The sequence below is a fragment of the Oncorhynchus mykiss genome, chromosome 21, assembly GCF_013265735.2.
Source record: "Oncorhynchus mykiss isolate Arlee chromosome 21, USDA_OmykA_1.1, whole genome shotgun sequence".
NCBI lineage: Eukaryota > Metazoa > Chordata > Actinopteri > Salmoniformes > Salmonidae > Oncorhynchus > Oncorhynchus mykiss.
The window spans coordinates 40,315,560-40,329,376 of NC_048585.1; the positions used below are offsets into that span (position 1 = coordinate 40,315,560).

At 43.8% G+C, this 13,817-nt stretch overlaps 1 protein-coding gene across 2 annotated transcripts in view; it reads left to right on the top strand.

Annotated features, from left to right (window-relative positions):
• The first annotated feature begins 6,610 nt into the window (after positions 1–6,610).
• Positions 6,611–13,817, top strand: part of LOC110500405 (calsequestrin-1) — a 30,720-nt gene continuing 23,513 nt past the window's right edge. The window contains exon 1 of one of the 2 annotated variants that reach the window (XM_021577764.2): positions 6,611–7,153. In XM_021577764.2, coding sequence (XP_021433439.2) covers positions 6,917–7,153 — 237 coding nt within the window. In that variant the 5' untranslated portion in view covers positions 6,611–6,916. The remainder of the gene's footprint in view (positions 7,154–13,817) is intronic. The other variant, XM_021577765.2, reaches the window with a different exon arrangement.

Genomic DNA, 13,817 nt, shown 5'->3' on the forward strand with positions numbered 1-13,817 from the left:
CCCTTAGTTACAGTCAAGGGAAATCTTAACTCTACAGCATACATTGACATTCAAGGGACCATTCTGATTTTCCACCTTTGTGGCAACAGTTTGGGGAAGGCCCTTTCTTGTTTCAGCATGACAATGCCCCCGTCCACAAAACGAGGTCCACACAGAAATGTTTTGCCGAGAGTGGTGTGGAAGAACTTGACTGGCCTGCACAGAGCCCTGACCTCAACCCCATCGAACACCTTTGGGATGATTTGGAACGCCGGCTGCGAGTCAGGCCTAATCGGCCAACATCAGTGCCCGACCTCACTAATATTCTTGTGGCTGAATGGAAGCATGTCCCCGCAGCAATGTACCAACATCTAGTGGAAAGCCTTCCCAGAAGAGTTGAGGCTGTTATAGCAGCAAAGGGGGGACCAATTCCATATAAATGCCCATGATTTTAGAAAGGGAGGTTCGACGAGCAGGTGTCCACATTATTTTGGTCATGTAGTGTATTTCACAGCAGTTTTGATGGTAAAATGATTCTCTACACTGTTCATTGGTTGTTTTGTCACATAAACTGAAATAAAGCAAATTATTTCAATATTAGCAACCAGGGAATGGCGGAGCGATTCTGCATATTGCACCTTTAAGATGCACTGAATGCCATAATATTATGCTATTAATTGCCTGTATATGCAAAGGAACTGACTGATAATCATAGTGACTGAGATGTTTTAACATGTGCGGTGCCATTACTGCTATGGCCAGAGGAGGGTGCTGTTTTCCACTGAGGTACACTACGGTCGTCATTGCCTAGGGGGATTGTCCTAACACACACACACACACACACACACACACACACACACACACACACACACACACACACACACACACACACACACACACCACAAACATTCATGCACGCATGCACATGCAGGTTTGGTTGTCGACCGTCAAATAAATACACACACTCACCCTCTCTCTCTCTCTCTCTCTCTCTCTCTCTCTCTCTCTCTCTCTCTCTCTCTTTCTTGCTCTCTTTCTCTCACACACCACCAATAAGATAGAAGTTATTCCAACCTTCATTTAACTTCCCCAAATACTGTACCTACCACCCTTCTGCCCCTGTCTCCCTGGCATCTAAATAGGCACAAACTGTATGAGCCAGCATATGACATGGAGGAGGAGAGGATCAGGTTGCAAACTGTTATTAATAACTCTCCTCTCCTTTCTACTTGGTAAACTAAAATCTGACATGCTCTCTCTCTCTTTAGCTCTCTTTCTCCAGCTCTAGCACTCTCTCTCTCTTTAGGTCTCTCTCCTTCTTTCTAGCTCTCTCTCTCTGGCTCTAGCACTATCTCTCTTTAGCTCTCTCTCCTTCTCTCTCTCTCTGGCTCTAGTGCTCTCACTCTCGAGCTCTCACTCCTGTCTAGCTCTCTCAATCTCTTGCTCTAACTCTGTCTCTAGCTCTCTCCCCTTCTCTCTGGCGCTCTCTCCTTCTCTCTAGCTCTCTCTCCTTTTCTCTAGCTCTCTCTCCTTCTCTCTAGCTCACTCTCTCTCGCTCTCTCTGGCTCTAGTGCTCTCTCTCACTCTAGCTTCCTCTCTCTACCTTCGCTGTCTCCAAGATCCCCTAAATATATATACACTCACTTGTGCATATACTGTACCTAGGCTACATGTGCACACACACACACAATACTAGCTAACATATTACTGAGTGCACAAACATTAGGAACACCCACTCTTTCCATGACATAGACTGAGATCCCTTATTGATGTCACCTATTAAATCCACCTCAATCAGTGTAGATGAGGGGGAGAAGACAGGTTAAAGAAGGATTTTTAAGCCTTGAGACAATTGAGAGATGGAATGTGTATGTGTGCCATTCAGAGGGTGAATGGGCATGACAAAATATTTATTTAAACCATACTGGTTTAAGTGTGTCAAGCACTGCAATGCTGCAGTGTTATTTATTTATTTATTTATTTCACCTTTATTTAACCAGGTAGGCTAGTTGAGAACAAGTTCTCATTTGCAACTGCGACCTGGCCAAGATAAAGCATAGCAGTTCGTCACATACAACAACACAGAGTTACACATAGAATAAACAAACATGCCATCAATAATACAGTAGAAAAATATATATACAGCATGTGCAAATGAGGTAGGATAAGAGAGGTAAAGGCAATAAATAGGCCATGGTGGTGAAGTAATTACAATGTAGCGATTAAACACTGGAATGGTAGGGTGTGCAGAAGATGAATGTGCAAGTAAAGATACTGGGGTGCGAAGGAACAAGATAAATAAATAAATAAATACAGTATGGGGATGAGGTAGATTGGATGCGCTATTTACAGATGAGCTATGTACAGGTGCAGTGATCTGTGAGCTGCTCTGACAGCTAATGCTTAAAGCTAGTGAGGGAGGTAAGAGTCTCCAGCTTCAGAGATTTTTGCAGTTCGTTCCAATCATTGGCAGCAGAGAACTGGAAGGAGAGGCGGCCAAAGGAAGAATTGGCTTTGGGGGTGACTAGTGAGATATACATGCTGGAGAGCGTGCTACGGGTGGGTGCTACTATCGTGACCAGTGAGCTGAGATAAGGCTGGGCTTTACCTAGCAGAGACTTGTAGATGACCTGGAGCCAGTGGGTTTGGCGACGAGTATGAAGCGAGGGCCAGCCATCGAGAGCATACAGGTCGCAGTGGTGGTTAGTATATGGGGCTTTGGTGACAAAACGGATGGCACTGTGATAGACTGCATCTGATTTGTTGCATAGATTGTTGGAGGCTATTTTGTAAATTATATCGCCGAAGTCGAGGATCGGTAGGATGGTCAGTTTTACAAGGGTATGTTTGGCAGCATGAGTGAAGGATGCTTTGTTGCGAAATAGGAAGCCGATTATAGATTTAATTTTGGATTGGAGATGTTCAATGTGAGTCTGGAAGGAGTTTACAGTCTAACCAGACACCTAGGTATTTGTAGTTGTCCACATATTCTAAGTCAGATCTGTCCAGAGTAGTGATGCTGGACGGGCGGGCAGGTGCGGGCAGCAAACGAGAGCATGCATTTAGTTTTATTTGCATTTAAGAGCAGTTGGAAGCCACGGAAGGAGAGTAGTATGGCATTGAAGCTCATCTGGAGGTTAGTTGACACAGTGTCCAAAGAAGGGTCAGAGGTATACAGAATGGTGTTGTCTGCGTAGAGGTGGATCAGAGAATCACCAGCAGCGAGAGCGACATCATTGATGTATACAGAGAAGAGAGTCAGCCCGAGAATTGAACCCTGTGGCACCCCCATAGAGACTGCCAAAGGCCCGGACAACAGGCCCTCCGATTTGACATACTGAACTCTATCGGAGAAGTAATTGGTGAACCAAGCGAGGCAATCATTTGAGAAACCAAGGCTGTTCAGTCTGCCATTAAGAATGTTGTGATTGACAGAGTCGCAAGCCTTATCCAGGTCCAAGATTACAGCTGCACAGTAATGTTATGGTTATGATATCGTTTAGGACCTTGACCTTGGCTGAGGTGCACCCATGACCAGCTCTGAAGCCAGATTGCATAGCGGAGAAGGTATGGTGAGATTCGAAATGGTCGGTAATCGGTTTGTTAAATTGGCTTTCAAAGAACTTAGGAAGGCAGGGTAGAATAAATATAGGTCTGTAGCAGTTTGGGTCTAGAGTGTCTCCCCCTTTGAAGAGGGGGATGACCGCGGCAGCGTTCTAATATATGGGAATCTCAGACGATACGAAAGAGAGGTTGAACATGCTAGTAATAGGGGTTGCAACAATTTCGGCAGATAATTTTAAAAAGAGAGGGTCCAGATTGTCTAGCCCGGATGATTTGTAGGGGTCCAGATTTTTCAGCTCTTTCAGAACATCAGCTATCTGGATTTGGGTGAAGGAGAAGTGAGGGAGGTTTGGGTGAGTTGCTGTGGGGAGTGCAGGGCTGATGACCGGGGTAGGGGTAGCCAGGTGGAAAGCATGGCCAGCCGTAGAAAAAGGCTTATTGAAATTCTCAATTATTGTGGATTTATCGGTAGTGACAGTGTTTACCTCAGCTTCAGTGCAGTGGGCAGCTGGGAGGAGGTGCTTTTATTCTCTATGGACTTTACAGTGTCCCAGAACCTTTTTGAGTTTGTACTACAGGATGCAAATTTGTGTTTGAAAAATCTTTCCTATCTGCCTGTGTATATTGGTTCGTAATTTCCCTGAAAGTTGCATATCACGTGGGCTATTCGATGCTAATGCAGAACGCCACAGGATGTTTTTGTGCTGGTCAAGGGCAAATAGGTCTGGAGTGAACCAAGGGCTATATCTATTCCTGGTTCTAAATGTTTTGAATGGAGCATGCTTATTTAAGATGATGAGAAAGGCACTTTTAAAGAATAACCAGGCATCCTCTACTGACGGGATGAGGTCAATGTCATTCCAGGATACCCCAGCCAGGTCGATTAGAAAGGCTTGTTCGCTGAAGTGTTTTAGGGAGCGTTTGACAGTGATGAAGGGTGGTCGTTTGACCGCAGACCCATTCCCGATGCAGGCAATGAGGCAGTGATCGCTGAGATCTTGGTTGAAAACAGCAGAGCTGTATTTGGAGGGTGAGTTAGTTAGGATGATATCTATGAGGGTGCCCGTGTTTATGGATTTGTGGTTGTACCTGTTAGGTTCCTTGATAATTTGTGTTAGATTGAGGGCATCAAGCTTAGATTGTAGGAGGGCCGGGGTGTTAAGCATGTCCCAGTTTAGGTCACCTAGCAGCACGAGCTCAGAATATAGATGGGGGGGAAATCAATTCACATATGTTGTCCAGAGCACAGCTGGGGGCAGAGGGTGGTCTATAGCAAGAGGCAACGGTGAGAGACTTGTCTCTGGAAAGGTGCATTTTTAGAAGTAGAAGCTTGAATTGTTTTGGTACAGACCCGAATAGTAAGACAGAACTCTGCAGGCTATCTCTGCAGTAGATTGCAATACTGCCCCCTTTGGCAGTTCTATCTTGGCGGAATATGTTATAGTTAGGGATGGAAATTTCAGTGTTTTTTGTGGTTTTCCTAAGCCAGGATTCAGACAGGGCTAAGACATCCGGGTTGGCAGAATGTGCTAAAGCAGTGAATAAAGCAAACTTAGGGAGTAGGCTTCTAATGTTAACATGCATGAAACCAAGGCTTTTACGGTTACATAAGTCAACAAATGAGAGCACCTGGGGAGTAGGAGTGAAGCTAGGCACTACAGGTCCTGGATTAACCTCTACATCACCAGAGGAACAGAGGAGAAGTAGGATAAGGGTACGGCTAAAGACTATAAGAACTGGCCGTCTAGCACGTTCGGAACAGAGAGTGAAAGGAGCAGGTTTCTGGGCACGATAGCATAGCATTGGAAGACTATCCATATAGACAGAGGCTTTTGCCTTTCTAGTTTTGTGTTTTACTTGCGTTTCTTAATTTTCTATAGGAAATGTAATAACAGTCACAAAATGTCCAGTAAAAGCATTGAAGATTGCTGTTCTTCTTGTCCATCATGGGAACCTACACTCTTAGAAAAAAGGGTTCTGAAAGGGTTCTTCATCTGTCCCCATAGTATAACCCTTTTTGGTTCCAGGTAGAACCCTTTTTGGGTTTCCTTAAGATGTTTTAACATGCTCATAGATGACCAGCAGGGTCAAACAATAATCAAAGTGTTTATTGAGTTATAGAGTCAGCACCCCAGGAGTAAATGTCAGTTGGCTTTTCACAGCCAAGCATTCAAAGGTCGAAAGAGAGCGAGAGACGAAACAGCGAGTCCGGGGTAAAGGTAGCACGTCCGGTGAACAAGTCAGGGTTCAATAGGCAGAATTGAAGAAACTGGATCAGCAGCACAACCAGGTGGACTGGGAACAGGGGAAGCTAGGAGTCATCACCATGACTCTGAATGTACAGTATTTCAAGGCCTTTACGCTGTGCCAAAGAATCTGTGCCATCCTGTCTGTTTGTCTGTCTAGGCACTCAGCTATGCACCGCACTGGCAGACTACAGTCGGGCCGACCTAGTTCGACATCTATGTGTCTCATGCCGTTTATACTCTGTGCCACCCTGAATATGCCTTTCTCTGTCTGTTTCTCTTTGTCTGCCACCCAGCTACGCACTGGTAGACAACTACCAAGTTCAACATAATCACCAATGTGCATCATGCCCTATACTCTGTGCCTATGACATTATGCCCCATTCTCAATATGCCCCATTCTCTCTCTCTCTCTCTCTCTCTCTGTCTCTCTCTCTCTTTGAACTTGCAGGCTACAGTACACCTCCATCAAACCAAGCTCATCAACCCTCAGGATTCCATGGTGGCCATCTTGCTCACACCGTTTGTGTCAGTATTTTTAGCCGTGGTCAGGGTCCCCTACAAAACTTAATATGGGAATGGAATCCTCTCTCTCTCTCTCTCTCTCTCTCTCTCTCTCTCTCTTTCTCTCTCTCTCTCTCTCTCTCTCTCTCGCCCTCCCTTTGTAGCCATGGTATCCAACAGGTGGCCATGCGATCCAAAGATAGCCCCTCCCACGTTTCCATCCATTTGCTATTTACTAACCCCCCTCAAACCCATTGTCACCAAGCCCCCCCCCCATCCCCCTCTCACTTTCTCTCCCTACTTTTTGGTTGCCCACTCTCCCCGGGTTGCAGCCTGCTTCTCTCTCCCTCCAACTCGCCCTCGTCGTTGGAACCCCACCCCTCACTCACCCCCTTGGACGGTAGTGTCTGAGCCCGCATGTAAAAGGGGGGGTTCAACACTCCGACCTGCTCTTCTCTGGCCGGCGTCGAAACGAAGTGGACCTTGTTCCTAAGTGGCGTTTTTTAATTTTTAATTTTAGGAACAACGCAAAAATATATTCTTCCGCAACATTAAACAATTCAGCAATTGACGTCCAAGTCGTGGGAGACCTGAGTGGGGGGAACCAACAATAACCTGGAACAATGAAGTGGGGTTGGGTGTTTCTGGGGGCCCTGCTCTCTTTGGGGAACATGTCCTGGGGAGAGAAGGGTCTGGAGATCCCTGAGTATGATGGGAAAGACCGCGTCCATGATCTCAATGCTAAGAACTACAAGTCTGTGATGAAGAAGTACGATGTCATGGTGATCTACTACCATGCACATGTGGAGAGCAACAAAAACGCCCAGAAAGCATTCGAGATGGAGGAGCTCGCCCTGGAGGTGGGTCCTATGGAGGGAATGGATGGAGGAATGGAAGGGAAGAGGGAGTAAGGATGAGTGAAATGGAGGAGTTGACCCTGGATGTGGGTGTTGGGACAGCATGACGAAACTGAGGGATAAGGGGAAAAGGGGTTGGAGGGATGAAGGGTTGAGGGAGGACTTATGAGGGAGATGGAGGAGAAGGTACGTGAGGCTAGATAACATGACTTCTGATGTGGGGCAAAAGGATGATGAGAAAGGGGGCGAGTGGATAGAAGGAAACTGAGGGATGAGAGAATGGAGGGAGGGGCAACAATGAGGGAGAGAGACAACATAGTTTGCGCTGCAGTTCCATTCTAGGAAGCCAGCAGCATCATAAACCCAGGGGGAAATGGAGAGAAGAGGGGATGAGGGAGAGAGAGAAAGAGACAATGTGGCCGGGGAGAACACTACACGCTGAGAGATGCTAAAAAAGCACCTTAATAGAAATGATAGTCTGTCTTTCCTAAGAATATTAGGAGCCTGGTTAGTTAGACTGAACCATGATGTGGAGCACTCCAAATGGTTGGGCCTTGGACACATCACGTTATTGGTTGTTGGAAAGCAAGAGTTGAAGCTGGTCAGGTCTAGTCTGCGAAGCTGAGTCCTAAATCCATAGGTTTTTTGCTTCGGGGGTTCTCTGGGCTATTTAGTTCTGCTTGAGGGTGTCCAAGCGGCTTGTCGGTGTATGAGACTGTGTGCGTGCGTACAGGTACAGTATGTGGGTGTAGTGGATGAACTATCAAACTGCTGAATTCAAAGAGGATCAAAATGAAACTATGACATCATAACAACAACCGATATCTACCCCTGCAGTTCTTCTGCACCCTGCACTGCACGCCCACAGCAGATCAGGGTAAGTCCGGCTCTGTATGTATCAAGCGTCTCAAAGAAGGAGTGCTGATCTAGTATCAGTTTTTTGATCATAGTCTATAAGATTACATGGACAGGAGGGACCTGGGGCTATTTCTATCAAGAGTATTGAAGTAAGAGTACTGATCTAGGATCAGGCCCCCCCTATCCATGTCATCTTATTCATTGTGATCAAAAAGGGAAAATGTATCCTATATCAGCACTCATACTTTGAGATGCTTGATACATACAGTGTCTTCTTACAGGTCTAGAGTAGCGCTAGCTGTCATAACTGCAAATAGCCCTGGACAGGGATGGCGTAGTTACCAAGAAGGCGAAGAGCCTTCCGGGGAGAGACAGAGAGACATATATCACAGCTCTAACTTCTATCAGTGCTTTCAATGCTCTCCCTGCACCATAATACACAACGCTAGGCCGCAGGTGAACATCTTAACCTTTTACTGCAGTGGGCTAAATCAGGGTCACACAGAGTGTTTCTTGGTAGTCTTAACCTTTGAGACAAAAGTACACAGCTCACACATATGGTTATGAGCTTAAAAAAAAGATACCTGGAGCATGCCAGATGTAGAGTTGAAATGTGTTACATTTTTTAGTTTGCATCTCAATATTACACTTTATATAAATCACAGAAGACTGAAATATTACAAAACCGTTTGACATAGAAACAACGGATTTTCAGCGTTTTAGAAATATATATGTTTATTAATTATGAAATTATGAAAAATATGAATAACATTCCAACCATGAGGCCACTGCGTCATTTGACTGCAGGAACGGGCTACAACATCGTTTATGTACCTACCACACTTTGAATACGATAGATTGACTACAAGCACGTGTGTGCCCATGTGCAGCCATGTAGCTGAGTTGAGTAGTGTATGTGTGTGTATGTGTGTGTGTGTGTGGGTGTGTGTGTGTGTGCGCGTGTGTGTGTGCGTGTGTGTGTGAGTAGCTAGACTGCTGAGTTGCTGAGTAGCTTGACCCCTCACTGTCTTACTGCTGACTCCTGGTCAATGTGGAGCGTTAGTTAGCCAATCAGAAACAAGCTTTCAGGGGTCTAAAATACATACTGAAAATAGCATTTCCACCAAACAGGATATATTAATTATTAAATGATGCACCCTGACAAAATCAGATGTAATTGGATTTTTAAGAGTACAAAACTCAATATCCCCCAGTATATAAAATATGTGAATGGTTTTATTGCAGGAAAGACCCCAATATCTCAAGATACTGATCAGAGGACTGGTCCAGCACGACAGTTTGTGTTGTGCGACTTACCCTGAAGCATTTCACAGATGGAAAATATCGTACGATTTAACTTCAACCCTGTAATGTTCAGAAACTCTATTGGACAGATGAGTAGGACAAGGTGTGTAATCCAATGTCCTCTATCTGTAGTAATGAGGCTCCTGAGCTGCCATCTCCTCATGGATGTGTCAAACCATAGACAGTGTGGATGACAACGATTCAGCCACATACAAATGACAGCAGTCCCACAATTTCTAGATGTATCTTGCTTCTTTACACTGAGCGTTATTGAGGTTGTGGTGGTGTCTGCATTCAAAAGCAGCGCTTATGTGAAACAACTGGATGAAACGGTAATCTAGAGGTTTTGGGTGACACGCAGTAATTGTTACGAGTGTTGAGGGAGAGAGATAGCAAGTTAAAATCCAGATGCACCAGAAACACTGACGGTTAAAGAGATTGAACGTGATCGTAAGCGCGTAGAAATTCATAACGTATTATACAAATTGGAATTTGTAACATATCAAACGAATTGCAGAATAAAAAAATGAGTTACTGATTTAAAAAAAATTATAATAATAATTAAAAGCTTGTGAGTGCTACTTTCAAAACGAGTGCTACTTTCAAAACGAGTGCTACTTTCAAAACTACTGGCTGAAATTATACAAAAACTCTGCTGCGTCACTTTAAGACAGATAGCCTGAGCAAGATCACAAAAAAAAAAAAACTCAGGTTACCATCTTCTTGCCTGTGACTTCCCTAGTCCACCTAGCATGGCGAGAAAGTAATCCTCCTCTGCATCTTCTTCTCGGAGAGGTCAAAGGTCAGAACGCTAGCCTGTGTCTCCCCGGCCAGTCACACCTGAAATGTCACCCCTCTAAGAGTCAGATTACTGGAGTCAGATTATCTCTCTCTCGGTCAAAGACAAGATAATGGAGATGAAGATGCGATATCTATATGCGGTTGGGCGTTGATTTTGGAGATGTATCCATTTTGGGGTTTGCTTGAGGCTTGGGGCGGCAGATAGCCTAGTGTTTAGAGTGTTGGACTAGTATCCAAAAGGTTGCAAGATTGAATCCCTGAGCTGACAAGGTACAAATCTGTTGTTCTGCCCCTGAATAAGGCAGTTAACCCACTGTTCCTAGGCCATAATTGAAAATAAGAATTGTTCTGAACTGACTTGACTAGTTAAATAAAGGTAAAATAAAAAATTGTATGAGGTGACTTGGGTGTGAGAGAGTATTCATGCTTGTGTTTCCTCACTCTTTCTTACTATATGTGGTCATGCCCTGATATTGGACCTGTGTTGGTTTTTGGGTTTAGGAGTGCATGAGGCTACTTGAGGATGATTTGGGTGTGGGAGAGTATCAGTGTTCATGCGGGTGCAGTTTGTGTTTATGAGGTGTAATAATAAGTCTGATTGAATGATTTGTGTATTTGCAAGGAGGAGATGAGAGATGCAGAGAGAGAGAGAGACAGACAGAGGAGGAGAGAGGAGGAGAGTGACATAGAGAGAGTTCTTTGTTCTCAAAGTCCCATGTCATGTAGCCTACTGTAGTTTGGTCCAGATCGCAGATGTTTGGTCACTATGGAGATTTGTATTAATTTGAGTCAGTCAGTGACTCATGCTAGCTAAGCTAGCATCGCTGCATTAGGCCTAATAACAGTGACTCATGCTAGCTGCCATTGCTGTACTGTACTAGGCTCAATCAACAGACACCCAACTAACAACAAATGTTCTCACAACTTTAAGGAACGTTCCCTTAAGAGTCGCCTTAGGTTATTACCTGACGTTTTCATAGGAATGTTCCAGTGATGTGCAAGGACTGTTTCCAAGAGACCATTTTCTCGAAGTTAACCGGAACCCAGAACATGGTTACCATGTTCTCAGAATATTTAATATTAATGTTCTGGACACTTCTCATGGGAATGTTCCTGTGTCCAGTTTTCTGAGGGATAGGAGAATATTCCATCAACGTCACACCAAACACACGCAAAACGTGGTTACCATGGTCTTAGAATATAAGATATTAATATTCTAGACAAGTTTCATGGGAATATTGCAAGAACATTCCTGCGTCCAACGTCGTTTAAAACATAGGACATTCTGTTGTGGTCCCCCTGAGGTTTTTGTCGTGTTCCCAGCTTCTTTCAGGTACGTCCCTAAATACGTTTTTTAAGATGTCGCCTGATGGTCCCTTAGAAACGTTTTTAAAAATGATCCTGTTTCTTTACAGACCACCCCTTGTTACTGTTGTCGAGCCTATCAAGGCCCTGATTGGTGAACCACTGATCCATTCACAGACATTTGTTGGCAAGGATAGGGACACCCAAACAGTGCTTTCAAACATGCAGCGTTTTCAACGTACATATTTGACATATAGTACCTTCAGAAAGTATTCACACCCCTTGGCCTTTTCCACATTGTGTTGTGTTACCGACTGAATTCAAAATGTATTACATTTAGATTTTGTGTCACTGGGCTACACACAATGCCCCATAATGTCAAAGTGAAATGATGTTTTTAGAATTTTTTACAAATGAACAAGAAATTAAAAGCTGAAATGTTCTGAGCCAATAAGTATTCAACCGCTATGTTATGGCAAGCCTAAATAAATTCAGGAGTAAATATTTGCTTAACAAGTCACATGATAAGTTGCATGAACTGTGTGCAATAATAGTGCTTAACATGATTTTTAAATGACTACCTCATAACTGTACCCCACACATACTGTACAACTTTCTGTAAGGTCCCTCAATCAAGCAGTGAATTTATTGGTAGATGGGTAAAAAAAAAGCAGACATTGAATTTCCCTTTGAGCATGGTGAAGTTATTAATTACACTTTAGGTGGTAATTAATAACTGCAGCCGGCAGTTAAGCTTTTATGGCTCACTGGCTTTGAACAGGGGAATAGTGAAAAATAGATGCATCTATCAGTAGTGCAAGTCCAAATGATACGTTTTCACAGGTCAAACGTGGGGTGTAGTTTTGTACTCTTCTTTGGGATAGGTATGGAGCTAGCCTGACTTGAAATGTGATATGGGGCAGCGGGCTTAAATCATATTTGGACCAACAGGTAACATACTATGTTAATTGTGTAGATAATCGTCCAAGAAAACCAGTGGTTCAACCCTCATGTCTCTATTACAATCTGTTCAAAGGTTATTGATTTTCTACCCTTGTTGGCTGGCCAGAGTTAGGGTGACTAATTCAATGGGGGCCAGAGAAAAACAGTGGTACAAAAATCATAAAGCATCGTGTCGTCTAGGCTGGACGCTATGACGGAGAGTAATGGCTACCTGGCAGTCTCACTTTCCCCGTAGAACTCATCATCTTTCTTTTCGCATGTACAGGACACATAAAAACAATATAGAGGTAGGATAGATATTGATTTTGAGTCATGACATATTTTAGTATAAGCTTTTCATAATAATACAAGACTCCTGTTTTTTTTTTTTTTAGAAGATTTCTCTCAAAAACAAACTGTATCTCTGTGAAATGTCACTGGAGCACTGAGTGAGCATACTGCAAGCTTTTTTTTTCTTTTTTCAAAGCCTTTCACATTTATTTCAGTTCAAAAACCGTTACACACTGTGTCCCTCAATGGCTGAGATTGATTGGCCACCCCTGAAGCTACCTGTGGATAATACAACATTAGCCAGTTCCTCTACATCTTTCTTGCATGACTAGCTGCATCTTCTACAGTACCATGTGAAATAGACATTCTCTGTAGTATTGAGCTGAACGTTCAGACCATCGCCATGGCAACCGTGTCACTCTTCTGGCACCATGCTGTTGATGCGAAATAACATCATCACTGCTCATTAGGCAGCAACACCAACAACAATACTTGTATTACTGCCAGTTCTCATGAGAGTAGTGATGTAATGCAAGCCCAAAGCTACTAACTAACAAATTAAAAAGGTTTTAGAAGTGGTTGAGTACAACATTTGGGGATGATTACAATTTTACAAAGGATAAAGTATCCTATGGTTAAGTTTGGATAGTGTGAAGGTTAAACTGTGCGTCTTGGGCTTCATAGTTTGCGATTTATTTATTCTATTCAATCCATTACTCTTAATTGTGCTCATTTAATTTGAACAAAGTTTCAATGGTCCTGCTCTTCCTTATAGCCCTTCCTGACTGTATGCTCCATACTTTTGAGTAAGATGGTGCCGACAGATATGGCAGCTCTGCTTCTAGCGCCTAAGCAACTTTGCAGTATTTTGTTTTTGTGTGTGTTATTTCTTACATTATTAGCCCAGAATTTTTTTTTGTGTTATTACATACAGCCGGATTTTTGGGGGGGATATCAGAGTGGCGGTAACTTACCAGCATTAAAACCAGGAATACGACTTTCCCGAATTGGATCCTTTGTTCGTACCCCCCAGGGCAATTTAACTTATTCCAGAGGCTGCTCCAAAACACCGCCGGCGGAGAAGAGGTATTCGGAGTGGACTTCTAGTCCAACTCAGGAGGCGTGCACACCATCCACCGCTTCCGAGTATGTTACTCGCTAATAT